We start from the raw sequence: 18,816 nt of genomic DNA, 5'->3' as shown, positions 1-18,816 counted from the left end.
TTTTTTTTTTTTTTTTTTTTGTGAGACAGGATCTCACTCTGTTGCCCAGGCTGGAGTGCAGTGGTGGCGCAATCACAAATCATCACAGCCTCGACCTGCTGGGCTCAAGCAATCCTCCCACTTCAGCCTCCTGAATAGCTGGGACTACAGGTGCACGCCACCATGCCTAGCTAATTTTTGTATTGTTTTGAACACGGATTTAGTCATGTTTCCCAGGCTGCCCTCAAACTACTGGGCTCAAGCAATCCACCTCTCTTGGCCTCCCAAAGTGCTAGGATCATAGGCATAAGGCACTACACACAGCCTCTTCCTATCTCTTACATTAATTTAAAAGATTAATAAATGCAAGGACAGTGTTTTAGATATAACAAAATATTAATGAAGACGTTTATATTTTTATATAAATAAAACAGTTAGTTTACCAACAATCAAAATAAAAATATCCCGAAGCCACAGATAAATAAGGATGGCCTGCAGTTGTCTTTATGTTCCTTTGTATAATTCCTTTTCTTTCAGAGTCCAGTCTTGGATATAATCCAATTGTGATAAGAAGTCACTCGAGTATAGACACCTGGCTTATTCTTTTTACCACATCCATCACCCCAGCTTACTATTCCAACAAGATGCCAGATATTTCTGGAATCAGGGTAAGCTAGTGGTCCACCAGAATCATTCTAGAAGAAGAAAAGAAAAAAATGTTTCTTGTCTTAACAAAAAATTTCCTTTTACCTCTCCTATGGAGTTATCAATACCTCCTGGGCACTGAAACCAATTCACTCTCTTTGGGCTTAGAACTCTGAAACCCTTAGGATTTTTTTTTAAACGCAAGACAGCTACAAACCAGAGTATATGGCCTAAAACTGCCAAATGTTGACTTGAGCAAACCAGAGTTTGACTTATATAATGAGTGCAGCTTGAATATGGAGAAGGTGACTTAGCTGCTTGCACTGAGCTTAAGTCTCTATGATGAAGCCTCTGAGGAACGAGTAGCATAGGCACATGCCCAGACTCCTGATGCATCTCTGGATAAAGAGAAGACAACATTCTAGGTCTGTAGGTTGCCCAGAAAGTAGGACAAAATTCATCTTGCAAACTTCTTCTAAGTATTATTCTTTGTATGAACTCCTAGATTGGAAACTTCACAAGGGCAGGAGTGTGTTCACCTCCACATCCCTAGCATGTAGGCTAGTGTCTGGTACATACATGGGATTAACATTAATAGATTTTAGTGTATTGAAATACAAAGCTACTATGTCAATATCATTAACACAAAAAAAATATTTTATGTGGATAAAAACTTCCATTTGATTAACTGTTTGGGAGAAAACAATTGGTTAATGTAACTAGACATACCTGACATGCATCAGCTTCTCCTGACATAAATCCAGCACATAACATTGTATCAGTCACAAAACCAGAGTATGCATATGGGGCATTGCAAATTTTGTTGTCAATAATCTTCAAAAAGGCTTCTTGAAGTATCACTGGAAATGAGCCTAAAAGCAATAAGTACTGCATATTATGCAGATCTTAGATTTTGCTGGGACAAAGAATATCTATAGCAAAAAGCAGATTCTCTTGGTCACCAAGAGTCAGGCCAGTCCCAGGTTAGATTAGTCTCTTTCAGGTGTTTGTAATTGTTGGCTGCCTAACATAATTTCAATTTTTCCAATTCCTATTCCTAGAGTTGTTTTAGGAAGTGAAGACAATTTGACATCATGCTTTTTGTCCTACCACTTGGTTTTCTTTTCAGTACATTTACTGATTGATTAATGTCATGAGGGGATGATTGATTGATTAAATAGTTATTCCCATGCAGCTATTATGATTTTATAAAAAAAAACTTACCATTCATGTAAAGTGTTCCCCATCCTGTAACGACAACACTGTCATTTTCTGAGAGCTTCATTTTGGCTTCAGGAAGACAAATCTTGCGAATGTACTTTGTAAAAGAAACTTCTTCAGCAAGCTGCACAAGGGCAATATCATCATGAAGCCCAGGACTGCTATAATTTTCATGAAAAATAATGTTTTGGACTTTCCGTGTCATATATGGTTTATTTACTACAATTCCAAAGTTGACAGTCCAATATTTTGAATTATTTTTCCTAGAGGACACAATGTAATTAGAATACACTTGGTTTCTGGGTCACAACAGTGTTCGTAGTGGTGATTATCTCACAAATTTAAGGCGTGAGGTTTCCAAACAACACTATAACCCACTAAAATTCTATTTGGAAAAATATCTTTGACATGGAGCTGTTGTAAATGTTGCAGTCACATAAAAATAATGCTGAGGACTCTGACTTGTCAGCTTTTCTGCAGATCCTTTCAAGTAGAGTCACTGGTATTTTCCCCTGCTTCTTCAGTTCCATACAGTTTCTGAACATTTAATTTGGTCAGGAATCACATGAGCATCCTCAATCCCATAAGTGGATGGGGCCCAAAATTAGTCTTATTGCCACATACCCTCGGTTTCAATAGCTACTTTTTTGACCCTCACCCTTCTACCACCCTCAAGTAGGCCCTAATGTCTATTGTTACCTTCCTTGTATCCATATGTACTCAATGTTTAGCTCTCACTTATAAGGGAGAACTGTGGTATTTAATTTTCTGTTCCAGCGTTAATTCATTTAGTTAGGATAATAGCCTGCAACTGCATCCATGTTCCTGCAAAGTCCATGATTTTATTCTTTTTTATGTCTGCATAGTATTCCATGGTATATATTACCCATATTTTCTTTATCCAGTTCACCATTGCTGGACATCTAGGTTGAATTAATGTTTTTGCTGTTGTAAATACAGCTGTGGTGTACATACAAGTGCATATGTCTTTTTCATAGAACAATTTATCTTCCTTTGGATATACTCAATTTTTGGGTCCAGGTTAAATTTTACATCAGATGGATATGCTGTCTTTCTTCTTCAAATTTCCATAGTACTTACTATCTTTGTAATACATGTCATGTTTACAACACTATGCAGCCTTGTACTTTTAATATACGACATTTAAATTTTTTCAACTAGATTATAAATTTCTGGGTGGCAAGACAAGGAAGCACCTAGTAACTGGAGTCAGACATACTTGAATTCACATTCAATTTCTATTGTTTAAGAGCTAGGCTGGGCATGGCGGCTCATGCCTATAATCCCAGCAATTTGGGAGGACGAGGCGGGCGGGTCACCCGAGGTCAGGAGTTCAAGACCAGTCTGACTGAAAAAAAAAAACAAAACAAAACAAAAACAAAACAAAACAAAACAAAAAAGACCAGTCCGACTAACATGGTAAAACCCCATCTCTACTAAAAATAACAAGAATTAGCTGGACACAGTGATGCGTGCCTGTAATCCCAGTTACTCGGGAGGCTGAGACAGGAGAATCATTTGAACCCAGGAGGCAAAGGTTGCAGTGAGCTGAGATCGCGCCATTGCACTCCAGCCTGGGCAACAGAGTGAGACTACATCTCAAAAAACAAACAAACAAACAAACAAACAAACAAAAGAACTGAGTGATCTTAGCCAAGATTTGTCACCTTTCCTGAGTGAGCCTTGGTTTCCTCGTCTTCATATAGTTTAAACTATACCTTCCATACAGATTTGAATGTTGTGATTAAATGAAATGATGTTAAGTAAAGCACTTAATGTCAGGCCAAGGTACCTATTTGGAAAATGTTAATATTTCCATTCACTTTTCTCTCCTTTCCCTAATTTAAACGCTTTTCCTGCTCTTTAATTATGCAGGTGATCGTAAATGTTCTATGTGATTGTAAATTTCATATGGTCTTGGTGAACCCTGACACGTTAAGTTAACCCCTACATACTATTCAAAATAGTTTTGCACCCAGTATCCTTCATTTAGTCAAATGTTTAAACTTACTTAACAAAGCAGTGAGCTGCAGATAATAGCCACCTGCTGCTGATCAGAGAGGCTCCACAGTAGTGATGGCCTTTCCATTGCATGCTGGCCTGCCATGGCCATGCCCCAACAGGGCACTTTTCCATTCACAATTCTGTTGTCAGTTATGATATTGTTGGCTAGTTGTCTCCCACAACCTAGAGAAAGGATTAATTTACACAAGAGCAGGTATCATTGATTATGCATTATAAAAAACATATCATTAAAAATTACTTGAAACCCTTCAGTGATTATTCAACATCTTCTAATTGATGATGTTTCTTTCCTACAAGATATTCCTGTGTTGGTTCTGTATTCTATCTTGGTTTGAATGGTTCTTACTTACCCTCTTTTCCAGTCTCAAACATCTTTCAACCACTATCTTTTGTTGTGTCTATGTGTTATAACTCTTGTCTCTAAGCAGATTCTTGAAGGTGGAGACTTTGCTTCATTGGTGTCTACATCTTGCATAGTATATGCACTGCTGTCTGTAAGACACCATGTGAACAAAAGACACTCCATGAATATCCATGGAGTGAATGAATGCATGAATGTATCTTGTGGACAACATGATACTCTAAAGAGAATGTATTTAAAAGATGTAACCGGACAGTGATGTGCTCCCATTAGGCCCAGCTACTTGGGAGGCTGAGGCAGGAGGATTACTTGAGCCCAAGAGTTCCAGGCTGTAGTCCACTATAATTGCACCTGTGAATTGCACTCCAGCCCACACAACATAGCAACATCCCACCTCTAAAGCAAAACATAATAATAATGTTTAAGATGCAGAACTGTTTTTATCTTTAATAAATATATTTTATATAGCCAGGTTTTATATTTTCTTCTTATGCTAAATTGTCATTTCCTTCAGTCTTTCTCATTTTAACATATTTAAATATGATACTTTTCACTCACAATTTTATTACTTGGAATCAATTCTTATTTAACTTTTTATATATGTTTAAATAAATGTTAAAATTAATAGACAAATGTTTTTCAAAGAGAAATTCTAAGTCAATATCTGGTATATCCAGTAATTCGGAAAGTGTGTTATGGGATTTCCACATGATATATTTCAAATATTTTTAATAGAAAAATAATGAGAAAATACCTGTGAGTTCATCAAATTTATAATAAAAAAAGTCCTTAACTTACAATTGTTGGTAAGCATTTCAGAAGCAGCCTTGCTGATTTCTGAAAGTGAAAAACAAAACAAAATATAAAATTGACCAAATACCACCAAGCAATTGACTTCAACCTAAGAACATAAATGCTAACTTTCCTAACCCAATATTGTCCAACATTTAACTATTTGGAATAGTTCAGGTATTTTCAGCCCCTCTGACTCTTATTTGTTATATTATAGCCATCTCTCCATCTCTCTGCTAGGTAGCCTAGGAAAAGAGAAAAGGAATAAAAAACAAAATCAGTTTTATGATTATCGAAGTAAAATATTCAGTGCTGTAAGAAGCTGGCACCCTTACAAATATTTTTAAGAGATCATGGCAGGGATTTCTTCCCCATGATAATTCTCTTTACTCTGAAATGCTGAGAATTATGTATATTTTAAGGAAAAATGTCCCAATTAAAATTATACTTCATTGGGCCTATCCTGCTTTTTAGGGAAATCTCCTTACTAAGAATGAATCATGAAATTTTGAGAACTTAAATTTAAATCTTTGTCCTATTGGTAAAAGACTTCAGAGAGAAGGAGAAGAGGAGGAAACTAAGGAAACACCAGAAAATGCTGACTATATGGGACACAGAAAGAGAGTAAACAATGTATCCCTCTTTCCCAAAAGCTACTCACAGAAAAATTGTATTGCTCTTTTGAAAAGTTATACCTCAGGTTCACTTCTTACTAGTGGTTCACTGGTAACGGGATCTTTATCGTGTGGCAAAGGAGCAGTAACTGGCAGATGTTGCTGGCCTTTCAAGTCCTCAAGGACGTTAGGATTAATAGTCTGGCTGCAAGAACCATGAAACTGGACACTGAAACCACATGCTTATCACCTAGCTGGCCTTTTAGCAATCCAAGTAACAGTTTCAAGACCTTTGCAGAACCTTCACGATCTGTACAAACTTCACTTTCTGTAAGGAGGCAAAATCTTATCATTTTCTTCCCTTATTTTCTAGGGAATTTTCCAGACAGTTTTTTTTTTTCTTTAAAAGTGGTATTACTCCAGTTTTCTCACAAGAATCGGTAAGAACTCCCATCCCCAACATTGTTCTTACTCCTGCAGTTTCCTTACTGAAAGACCAAGAAAGCCCTAAATCTGCTTTCTGTCATGAGATCCTGACAAAAGTAGGGAGAAGAAAAGAAAAATACTTTGCCTGGGCTCCGTGGCTCACGCCTGTAATCCCAGCACTCTGGGAGGCCGAGGCTGGCGGATCACAAGGTCAAGAGATTGAGACCAGCCTGACTAACATGATAAAACACCCTCTCTACCAAAAATACAAAAAAATTAGCCAGGCATGGTGGCGGACACCTGTAGTCCCAGACTGAGGCAGAGAATTGCTTGAACCTGGGAGGCAGAGGTTGCAGTGAGCCGAGATGGTGCCATTGCACTCCAGCCTGGGCAACAGAGCAAGACTCCATCTCAAAAAAAAAAAAAAGATACTTCAGTTAGAACCCTTCACCCCCTTTCCCATGCATAATAGCCAAACCCTTCCAAACTTACATCCATGCTTGCAATGTAACCCTCATTCCTATCATTCTTGAGACAATGATTCCTTGGCACTGCCCTTTCCACTACCAAGTCATTGCTAGGGGTGACGGAGTTAGGTACGCATATTTTTTTTTCCCAAATTACTAAAACTCTTAGTTCACTTTTTAGTACTTTTTAAAAAAATAATCCAGAAAAAAACCTATGTCATAGAAAATAATGGAAATAAGCCAAATACCCTTGAGTTTAATGGAAGCGGGAACTGCGTTCCAGGATGCCATGTTGTTTTTCAACATCTGATGTAATATAGCCTTGATTTTAGTCCTCATGCTAACTCTCTCTGCTGGAGGAAACTTGAATTTCAGCTGTAACTGTACATTTGAACCATTGGCATTAGGCCTAGAAACAAGAGAAATTTTTTAATGTACTGTTTCTTGATCTTTCAGAGGTTTTGTGAACACATTAAATTTCACACATTTTAATTATCACATTTTCTTTACATATATTAAAGAAAAATATACAGATACTATCTAAACATGTATAAAATGCAAAGATACCTAAAAAATCTTCTAGTACGTCTAGTTCAGACATACTATTCAAGGAAGAAAATATAGACCACAAACTAAAATCGGAATATTTCAAACACATACAGGAAACGGAATACTGGCCAAGAAATGATTGGCATGAAGTCTTACTATAATACAATAAAAACCAGTGCTCTCATACAGAATTTCTCTAACAACTTCATTTTAGAGAAAGAGATCAATGAGAAAGTAAAGGTAGGGCAGGGAAGTGTTCAAAACACAATTTCCAGCATATATTTAGAAGCCAGTGCTAAACCTCTTCCCATGGTTTTTTTATACATAACCAGTCTGCCCCCAACAGATCTATGCAATGAGAAAACTCAGAAAGAGAATTCTAAAGCATGAAGAACATCTCAATTATATATTCAGTACACTATTTTTATTAATCAGGAAAAGAGATTACTTCATTTTGGAAGACTTTCAAACCAAACCATATCAATCAGAATTTTTTTAAAAAAATTCATAATTTCACTTTCAAATAATCATAATCAACTATAGGGTCTTTGAAGGTTTTTGTTTGTCTGTAGACAAGTAGGTTGGTTAGGTCAGCTGGATTTTTTGTTTGTTTTGTTTTGAGAGTTCAGAATTCCCCAGAATAGATATTAGCAATAACCAATTACAAGTGAGCTCTACCCTCATTACTCTTCCCCCATACACCATACCCTCCTCCCTGCATCCTTCCCTACCACCACTATCTTCAGGCATCCTTGATATGTATGTCTAGACAAATGTTATCTTAAAATATTGTCTTTGTTCCACAGCCATTGCAAGAATGATAATCATTAAGGAAACTAAATAGGATGTTTTTAGGGAAGGTATGGGCTAAAAACAAACCAGTTGAATTATTTGTTTTCCATGGAGTTATAATTATCTTTCATCATAACAGTCAATTAGGGCTGACCACCACCAATAACCTTATAATTCTTTTGCAGGTATGAAGATTAAAGATTTGTATGTAACGACTCTTGCCTGGAACAGAAATTTGCTAGATACAGTGATACTTTCATTCATGGAGAACTTGATCTTTCTTTTTCTTTTTCTTTTTTCTGTTTCCTTCATTGCTCCCTTTCTTTCCTTTCCTTTGTTTCTGTTTTTCTTTGTGTTTGTTTTTTGGTGTTATTGTTATCTAAAATCAAGGTTGTATGATATATCACCTACTTTCCTTTCATAAAATCTTGAATGAACTTGTACTTACAGAAGTTTGATGACCTCAGATTTGATATATTCCTTATATATACTGGAATTTTGAAATACATTTAACATCTGACAAGAGAAAAAAGAGTCACCATATATATTTCAATCAAATTTATAATAAAATTAACTTTAAAAATCTCTGATTTACCTTAGTCTCAATATCTTTGCTTAGATTTGTGCTGGCTTGTGAAGCTGTGTTTTCACAATTGTCATTGTATGTGACTCCAGAAATATGAAAATCACCTTGATAATAGTAAGTCTTCTCTGCAAAATTAAGAAAAAAAAAAAAACCTCAAAGAATTTTAAAGTGGAAAGTGACTTTAAAGCAATTTATACTTCTGCCTCAACATTCAACCCAGCTTTAGAAATAATCCATTTATACCTCTGCCTCAGCCATTTATACCTCTGCCTCAACATTTATACCTCTGCCTTAACCATTTATACCTCTGCCTTAACCATTTATACCTCTGCCTCAACATTCAACCCAAGTTTAGAAATAATCCAAGGGAGGGAGAAAAATAAAAGGAGAAGAGTGAACAATAGTTTATTCCAAAAATGGCAACTCCATATCATTCATTCAATGACCCCCCGTTTCCCTTTATGTGATAATAGACATTACTGTCCTGCCAAGTCCAGAAACACCCTCAGCACCCTTCTCAAAACAGCAATGCCCACAATCACTAACAATCCACCTGAGTATGCACTAGAATTGATGGGTGCTGACGAGTTGATGGGTGCAGCACACCAACATGGCATAAGTATACATATGTAACAAACCTGCACGTTATGCACATGTACCCTAGAACTTAAAGTATAATAAAAAAAAAAACAAAAAAAACATCTTTTACATGTATAGTCTAAACTCAGCCTAGCAATTACTCAATTAATCTTTCTAAGCAATTTTAATACAGGAAACATACAAGCATCAGTCATCCTTCACTTTCTAGATGATATACACTGTCTTGCACCCTTTTGCATGCCCTTTGCCTGCTGGCCTGATTTCTATTCCTTGATGTTATTCCTGGAGGACTCCATGGTGCCATTATTATATTATTATTATTATTATTATTATTATTATTATTATACTTTAAGTTCTGGGATACATGTCAGAACGTACAGATTTGTCACATAGGTTTACACGTGCCATGGTGGTTTGCTGCGCCCATCAACCTGTCACCTACATTAGGTATTTATCCTAATGCTTTCCCTCCCTTAGACTCCCACCTCCCGACAGGCCCCGGTGTCTGATGTTCTCCTCCCTGTGTCCATGTGTTTTCATTGTTCAATTCCCACTTATGAGTGAGAACATGCGGTGTTTGATTTTCTGTTCATTATTATTATTATTATTATACTTTAAGTTCTGGGATACATGTCAGAACGTACAGATTTGTCACATAGGTTTACACGTGCCATGGTGGTTTGCTGCGCCCATCAACCTGTCACCTACATTAGGTATTTATCCTAATGCTTTCCCTCCCTTAGACTCCCACCTCCCGACAGGCCCCGGTGTCTGATGTTCTCCTCCCTGTGTCCATGTGTTTTCATTGTTCAATTCCCACTTATGAGTGAGAACATGCGGTGTTTGATTTTCTGTTCCTGTGTTAGTTTGCTGAGAATGATGGTTTCCAGCTTCATCCATGTCCCTGCAAAGGATATGGACTCATCCTTTTTGTGGCTGACTAGTACTCCATGGTGTATACGTGCCATATTTTCTTTATCCAGTCTATCATTGATGGGCATTTGGGTTGGTTCCAAGTCTTTGCTATTGTGAACAGTGCTGCAATAAACATAAGGGTGCATGTGTCTTTATAGTAGAATGATTTATAATCCTTTGGGTATATACCCAATAATGGCATTGCTGGGTCAAATGGTATTTCTGGTTCTAGATTCTTGACGAATCACCTCACTGTCTTCCACAATGGTTGAACTAATTTACTCTCCCGCCAACAGTGTAAAAGCATGGTGCCCTTTTATTTCTCTACAGCTTATGATGGGTGGTGCTTGCTGTGTGTCACAAGGTCTCATATCTCCATCTTTTCTTTTCCCCAAATATAAACTGTTTCACCTGGTACATTAGGTCACCACAATTTAAAACAGGACAAATCTTTTAAAAATAGGAACTGCCCAGATGCGGTGGATTATACCTATAGTCCTAGCACTTTTTGAAGTCGAGGTGGGAAGATTGCTTGAGTCCAGGAGTTCAAGACCAGCCTGGGAAACATAGTGAGACCCTGTCTCCATAAAAAATTTTAAATATTTACGGGCATGGTGGCACATGCCTGTAGTCAAGCTACTGAGGAAGCTGAAGTGGGAGAATTGCTTGAGCCCAGGAGTTCAAGGCTACAGTGAGCTGTGATTGCACCACTGCACTCCGGACTTGGTGACAGAGTGAGACCCCCATCTCAAAAAAAACAGGAACTAATATGAAACAGTACCTGTTTTGTTTAAGTAATTAGCCATTCCTGTATTTTGAGAGCACTTGTGCTTTTGATCCACCTTTACCATACACCATGTAGTCGCTAAGTGACTGAAAAGTATGATCTCCTGAGCTGAAATAATTTGTTACCCTATAAGTTAGAAATAACTTTAAAATAAAATAAAATAAAAACTGGTTTCCTATATTTCCATAGATTCCTATATTCTTCCTTATGGTAACCAGTACATACAAAAGCCCCAATGCCAAAGTCTGTCTGAGAAGTTTCCTGAAAAGACAAATGCATATGAAGCTAGAGGAGCTAGTTCCAGCCCCATCACAAATCTGCTGTGCTGTCTTGGTGTATTTAACCCGCTGGGATTTTCTTTATTAATCACAAAAACTAAATTGCAGCCTGGTGCGGTGGCTCACGACTGTAATCCCAGAACTTTGGAGGCGGAGGCAGAAGGATTACTTGAGGTCAGGAGTTCAAGACCAGCCTAGCCAACATGGTGAAACCCCATCTCTACTAAAAAAGAAAAAAAAGAAAAGAAAAATTAACTGGGAGTGTTGGTGCATGCCTATAGTCCCAGCTACTTGGGAGGCTGAGGCAGGAGAATTGCTTGAATCTGGGAGGTGGAGGTTGCAGTTAGCTGAGATCATGTCACTGCATTCCAGTCTTGGCAACAGAGTGAGACTCCATCTCCAAAAAACAACAACAACAACAAAAAAAAACAAACAAAAACTAAATTACAATAAACTCTAAGACCCTCTTCTTTCCAGTATTTTATCATTTTCATCTGTGAAGTTTGTCACCAAATGAACTAAAGTAAATAATTAGAATCTGCTAACCTTGTGTTAGACCCAGAATGCTGAACCAGGGTATTTACAAGTAGTTAGATTAATTTGTCAAAAGTCTCATATATCATGCCCAGATTCCAAGAAACCATTATGTTTAGATTTCTGATTCCAGTTATGGTTTTACTGGAGAATTCTATCAGTTCAAGGTGCCATTTTATAATTAATTTTCACTTGATTATTATTATGGATTGAATTGTATCCTCTCCAAAATTCGTATGTTGAAGCCCTAAACACCAATGTAACTGTATTTGGAGACATGATCTTTAAGGGGGAATTATGGTTAAATGACGTCATAAGGTTGAGACATGAATCCAATAGGACTAGTCACCTTATAAGAAAAGAAGGACCACATCTCTCTCACGTGCATGCTCTCTCTCTCTCTTTCTCACTCACTCACTTCATGCCATCTCCCAAAATACACACAGAGGAAAGTCCACAGGAAGGTACAGTAAGAATCCAGCTATTTGCAAGCCAGAAAAGAGGTCTCCTCGGAAACCAACCAGCATATTGGTCTTAAAAGTCCAGTCTCCAGGATTGTGAAAAAATGTCTGTTGTTTTACCTAGCCAATCTGTGGATTTTGATATGGCAGATTGAGCTAATATAATTATTTAGATAAACTGAATGGAAGTCTATTCTATATTCTATACTGTGGTCAGTGATTTTCAGTTTTACAGACACAGAAACAGTAATCTGTCATGGTAAACTGCCCTCCATTTCAAAGTTTATAAAGTCTTTTTTCTTAAGATAGACATTATTTTATTACCTCTCTAAAACACTGTCTTATACTAATAGATAGTAACACCACCTATGTATCAGAATCACTACAGACTTTCCCAAAGCATGCATGGGTAGGTCCTGCCCTGGTCCAGCTGAATGAGCTAATCTAAGGGTAGGCCCTAGGGAATAAACACTACTTCAAAAGCACTCAACAGCTGATTCTGAGAAGAAGGTAGGGTTTGGAACTATTAGATAAACTATCTGAAGAATTATGAAATTGGTTATACATGTGTATATAATCTTTTGGAAATAGCATTGTTAAGTAAAGCTGTTGAGAAAGAGATGAACCAAAGTCATTCTAGAATAATGATCTTTGTGAAATACTTATTTCTGAGTTAATCGAAAAAGTGGAAACTCAAAAGTTTAAAAAAAATTGATTGAGAAATAATAGATGTATTTAGACAGGGAAACTACTTACTAGTAGTTTCATACTACTTAAATGAGGGATTACAATAGCTGCCAATCAGCTAATTTCATACCACTTAAATGAAAGATTACAGTATCTGTTATCCAGCTTAAGTTGTTCTCAATATTAACAAATATTATATTCGTTCCTAAGCCAGAGTCCTAGAGCAACAACCCATCTTTCAAACTGACTTCAAACAACCTTTACCACAGAGTTTGTGTCCATTTTTACTTCACAAGGACTGCAGTTCAAGTAATTCAACTGTAAGCAATTTAAGCTACTCTAGCCTTGTATCTGAAATAGTACGTGGTTGACCACATAGGGGCATTCAAGGGTGAATTCTCGTCCCATGCACCTCCTGCTCCAGCCAGGGTGCTGTAGTTCCCCTTTGCATCACTCCTTTCTATTAAGACACTGCTTCCCCAGGAAAGGGGACCTGTTAAGATGCAAAGTGTATATTGAAAAACTGGATTTATTCACAAGGGCTTGATTTTGAAAACTCAGAGCGCTGTCCTTAAGGAAATTTTGTGAAGAATGTTATCTTTTAATGAGTAGAGGGAAAGAGAGGACAGAAAGATACAGATTGATATGGCAGACAGGAGACTGAGCACCCATTACCCTTCTGAAAGACAATTCTTAAGAGGACTGAGGAGAAACAAAGGAAAATAAGCCAGGTTGAAAGAAAAAATGTCATTTTTGTTAAGTCAGCCAAAATTTGTCGACATTGCATTATTGTATAGGATTACATATTTCAGAGATAAAAGCTCAGAAAATTATGATACAGTAGTATAACTACTTAAACTATTAAGTATATTAATATTAAGCTTTTAAGCAAGCTATGCTACTTAAAAGCTTGTGATATCAAGCAAGTCACTTTACTTTCCTGAGCCCCAGTGTACTGTATGTGAAAATAAGGATAGTAGTAAAATCTATCATCTCTAGCTCACAGGATTATTGGGAAGATAAAGTGGAACAATGGATGTTAAGTTTATTTTTAAACATTAAATAACTACACAAGTTTAAGGACTTATTTTCAGAAAGGTAAAATAAATTGGAAACTAAGCTTTGTGAGTATACTGTTAATAAAAGTTTTAAAACTAAAACCATGTTTGTGCAAACATTTAGCCATTCAACCATGCTTGACTATCTACTATTAAAAGAGTTATTTGTAGATTTGTAGATTTTTCATTGCTACTTATTCATCATATCTTAATAACCAATAGCAGAATTGAGCCAAGAAGAGAAGGAATCTCTAAAGTGTGAGATGTATTTACTATAGGATGTAACAATTCAACTACAAGCCTACTACAAGCTCCTTTAATGACAATGAATATTGACATCAAATCATTGAACATTTGTCTTGCTCATACCCCCATAGTTGGTGATATAATTTACAAGGAGGCCTCTGATTCAAAAAATTTTATAAACTTCTGTGTTATAATAAACTGTGTTGAAATGAAATAGTAAGTAAATAAGAAAACTCCCAAGAAGAAATTTAATGTTCATTTTTTTTTCAATTTTTAAAACTAAAAGATTTATAGCAAGGATGAAAATTGAAAATAATCTATACTGACCAACTGCCAGAAAATGAACAAGAAGACCAATAGTTACTCCCAAGATTGCTGCCACTCCAAGAAAAGTAAAGATCATAGTCCACAGTGACCAAGATCTTTGGGAAGATATGCCGTGCCTATGAAAGAGGAAAAAATTGGTTCAAATCAGATAATAACAATCAAAATCTACCTGCCTCTCCTTCAACTCATAGTACATGAATTGTAATTTATACATTAGTCCTTTATGCTACTTGAAAACCTAGAAACCTCAAAGGCCTCAAAGAGGATAGACCATAATGCTCATTCACTTAACAAATCATTACTGAGCCAAGGTTAGCTACTGGAAATATATCAATAAGCAAAATAGACTTGATTTCTGTCCTCATGTTGCCGAAGAGAAATTGACTTGCTTTTTTAAAATACTGAAGCAGGTTACAAAACATTAGTTGTAGTCTGATTGTATTTTTGTAAACTACAGCCATATCATGCACAGGGACATACAAAGACTTATAGACACAATTAAATACATAATATAACAAGTTTTAATTATAGGTTTGATAAATGCAGATGGAAACACCATGATGTCAACTGCAGTAATCTCTATGTAATAAAATTATAGACTTTTTGTTTACTTTTAACTTAACTATATTTTCTAATTTTTCTTTTTTTTATTTTCTTTCTTTCTTTCTTTCTTTTTTTTTCTTTTTTGAGACAGAGCCTCACTCTGTCACCCACGCTGGAGTGCAGTAGTACAATCTCAGCTCACTGAAACCTCTGCCCCACTGGGTTCAAGTGATCCTCCCACCTCAGCCTCCTGAGTATCTAGAACCACAGGGGTGCACCACCCTACCCAGCTATTTTTTTGTGTCTTTTTAATAGAGTCGGTGGTCTCACCATGTTGCCCAGGCTAGTCTCAAACTGCTGAGCTCAAGCGATCTACCCATCTTGGCCTCCCAAAGTGTTGGAATTACAAGCATGAGCCACCACCCCTGGCCTATTTTCTATAATTTTCTACAACAAATGTAAATTACTTGCATAATATAAATTAATAGATCAGTTAGTTGTTTTATCATCAAAGCCAATCAATTAGATGAAAGAGAATTAGAAAATATGGTGGTTCGGCATCATACAGATAAAGCAGTGTATGGTTACAATTACATTGTATGGCCACACTAAGCTTAATCTACATGAGGTTTGAACCCTAGTTATTTTTCATATCTTGAGAGATTATGTTATATAATTGTCCATTGGAGGAAGGGCTGTAACATAAACATTCATGATTTCAAATTCAAAACATTCTCAGCTGCTTCTTCAAGCTCTATTCTGTATCATTCTAAATAAACCTTGCAAAACAGAAGAGTTTGTAATCAGGAAACACATATTTGGTGAATTACATATTTCCTGTGAACATGTGAAACTTTTCATTCTCATTCCCATCCAGGACCAACTGACTTTTAGGTAGATACATTTTTGTTTCTGTTTTTTTAGCATTACCTTATACAACTGTGCAACTCCACCTAAACTTGTTTCCTCTTCACTCTGTTCTACATGCTTAATCCTACCTCTTCCTTATACCTCTTTGTCTCTTTTGATGACTTGTTAATTAGTGTTTCGCAGAACCAACATTACTTGTCAAAGCTCTTCAAAGAAACTCCTTCTTTCAGACACATTTCATGTAGTTTTTCATACCAGAATTCTGTTGTTTAATATCAGCCTCAGAGAAAAAAGCCTACTCAGGCATAGCATTTTTAATACAGTATTTATATAACTTTATTAATATTTGATAACATGTTTCTTTTAATGGCTATATAAAAGTGCACTGTGACAGTAAGGTCTTAAATTTGTTTTGGATTAGCTAGTTATAACAGTCTAGTAGCTCAGGCTTTCTGAGACATGCATATTAGTCTAAGAGACTAAACATTAGATAGCCTAAATAATTATTCTAAGTTCTGAAATGGTTTCAGAATAATCACTGCTTTATCCAGCTTAAAAGACATTTTCTCTAAAACCCGTTTTGGATGCTCTGAAAATTTCTGAAGAGTACATATTATTGACTATAGTTCTGATATGACTTTTTCCCCCCACATGGCTTTCTCTTCTCAAAAATAATTTAAAACATTATTTTATATCTAAAATACAGTGAGTTTGTGATTAACTCAACCCTTCCTCTAATAAATGTAGCCTCTAGGAATTTATTATTATTTTGAATAATAGCTACACTTTTAAAATTGTGTTCTAAATATCGAAAAAAGTCCATTCATGAAATAATTTACTCTAATTTACCAAATTAATTTTAGCAACAGTTTTTTCTAAAGGTAGGCATTTGTATTACAAGATGAATCCCTCATTTAACAAAGAAAATAGGTTAAAAATTAATCATCAATGAATTTACCAACTTCATGTACTTAATTAAACTATGATTGCCTCACTTTTAGAATGAATCTACTTCAAGTAAGAGTTCATTGCTGGCTGTGCACAGTGACTCATACCTGTAATCTCAGCACTTTGGGAGGCCGAGGCAGGAGCATCACTTGAGGTCAGGGGTTTGAGACTAGCCTGGCCAACATGGTGAAACCCTATTTCTACCAAAAAATACAAAAATTGGCTGGGCGTGGTGGCGAGCACCTGTAACCCCAGCTACTCGGGAGGCTGAGGCACAAGAATCGCTTGAACCCAGCTCCATCACAGGGGAAAAGAATAAAAGAAAGCTCATTGCCATTGTGGCATAACCATTTGCCTTAATCAACTTGCAATAATCATGTTAATCAAAATGATGGTAAGTACATTACTTACAATTTAAAAACATCAGTCTTGTTGTAATTGTACCCTTACAGTCCATGCCAAATATCACTTCCTAGGTTAGATTTCCTTTTAACCACTTTTGGGCATTGCTTTAGGAGTTAAACAGCAAAGCATTAAAAAATATATAGTTTTCATTTATTAGAACTTCATTTATAGACCATTTGAATTAGATGCACCTGAATTATCTCATATAATGAAATGTGTTAAAGCACAATTGTGGTGCAAAATTCTTCAAATTCTATAAAATAAATCTTTTCCATAGAAAACTTGAAATCATTAGGGTGAGAATTGTGCATAAGGAGCAGAGAAGTGTAATGATCAAATGGGTAATGGCCTGTATCTTCACTTTCTCCTGGAACTTTGAATAAAAGAGAGTCTACAAAAGGAAGTCATTTGAAAATGTATGAAGTTTTGAGAACCTGCAGTTTGCTGGTTGCTAATTCAAAATCTATATTGGAAAGTACATTAGTCCAAAATCTATAATGGCATTCATATTTTCATTATTTCTAAGAAAACCTTTTAATATTAGAAAATTTGATTTCAATTACATTACTAGAGAACAAAAATGGTAGTGTCTTTATGAGTGATTATAAAAGAAATTTTCCTGAATTATTATTTTTCTTTTTAACTTTTGAAAACTTTCCCAGAGATGTCAAAGGGCCTGTAGACCTCAGATAATAGCTTGTTTCTTGACAGTGTCCAGAAATAAAAACTGAATTATAAAAAGCAATCAATTAACAAAAAACTAGAACACACTTAATGGCAACTTGCTAAACTTTGCAGACTTACTCTCCCCAATGGAATCCCCTTTACCTGTACATGATGTTCTGATGTTGTGGCAGTGTCAGGTATAATGGTGGTAATGATGATGGTGAAGATAACGATAACAATGACGATGCTGGTAACAGTGATGATAAAAGTTAGAACCTTCTGATGTAGCTTTTAACTTATGTGCTACATCCAGTGTTGCAGCTTGGTTTTTATGGGCTGGGAAAGATGTAGCGAACAACTAAGATGAAACTTGTCTGACTAGTGTTAATGACAGTCACATTTCTATAGTTTTAAGATAGGAGTCACCCCAAGAATGACAAATTTCCTTGACTTGGCGATTTAGAAAAAAATTACAGTCCAGTTTGGTCACCTAAGATGTACAACCAAGAAACAACTTTGAAGTATATAGGGGTAATCCTAACTCTGTATTTTACCAATTCCATTATACTACCTTGTCCGTTCTCAATTGAAACTAACTATAACTAGTTAAAAGTTTCTGATAAATGTCTTTCTACAATATGTCAATTTTAATATGACAAATATTGCCATCATTCTCATGCAGATGAAATTCTATTCCATTGTGGTTTGCATTTGCTTTTCCTTAATTACCTGTGAGAATAATCATTTCACATATTTTGAGGGAATTTGGATTTTCACTTCTGAGAATCTTGTTCATACGTTTAGCTTTTTGTCAACAGGCAGCAGATGGTAAGGAAAAACAAAATGGGTTGTCAATCTTTTTTTCTTATAGTTGTTTGTCAGTTCCTTGTATGATCTGGATATTAATGTATTATTATACTGGATATTAGCCAGTTATGTTCACCTATTTATTAATTACCTATCCCCAGGCTGCAGCTTGACATTTCATAATGTAAAGAGATTTCAGTTCTTTA

General features: G+C 36.0%; 1 protein-coding gene across 1 annotated transcript in view; it reads right to left on the bottom strand.

Moving 5' to 3' along the window:
- LOC108543964 (transmembrane protease serine 11B-like) overlaps window positions 1-18,134 on the bottom strand; it is an 18,717-nt gene extending 583 nt beyond the window's left edge. Inside the window, 11 exon segments of the mRNA XM_017894846.1 lie at window positions 476-674; window positions 1,354-1,496; window positions 1,849-2,108; window positions 3,878-3,985; window positions 3,987-4,053; window positions 5,051-5,089; window positions 6,800-6,960; window positions 8,341-8,408; window positions 8,488-8,603; window positions 14,372-14,487; window positions 17,966-18,134. Coding sequence (XP_017750335.1) covers window positions 513-674; window positions 1,354-1,496; window positions 1,849-2,108; window positions 3,878-3,985; window positions 3,987-4,053; window positions 5,051-5,089; window positions 6,800-6,960; window positions 8,341-8,408; window positions 8,488-8,603; window positions 14,372-14,487; window positions 17,966-17,973 — 1,248 coding nt within the window. The 5' untranslated portion in view covers window positions 17,974-18,134 and the 3' untranslated portion in view covers window positions 476-512.
- Between the last annotated feature and the right edge of the window lie 682 nt (window positions 18,135-18,816).

This window comes from Rhinopithecus bieti, unplaced genomic scaffold (genome assembly GCF_001698545.2).
Source record: "Rhinopithecus bieti isolate Rb0 unplaced genomic scaffold, ASM169854v2 scaffold_25807, whole genome shotgun sequence".
In the NCBI taxonomy this organism is placed as follows: Eukaryota; Metazoa; Chordata; class Mammalia; order Primates; family Cercopithecidae; genus Rhinopithecus; species Rhinopithecus bieti.
The sequence above is the reverse complement of the archived record's forward strand: the minus strand, read 5'-3'. Positions and strand labels throughout refer to the sequence as shown.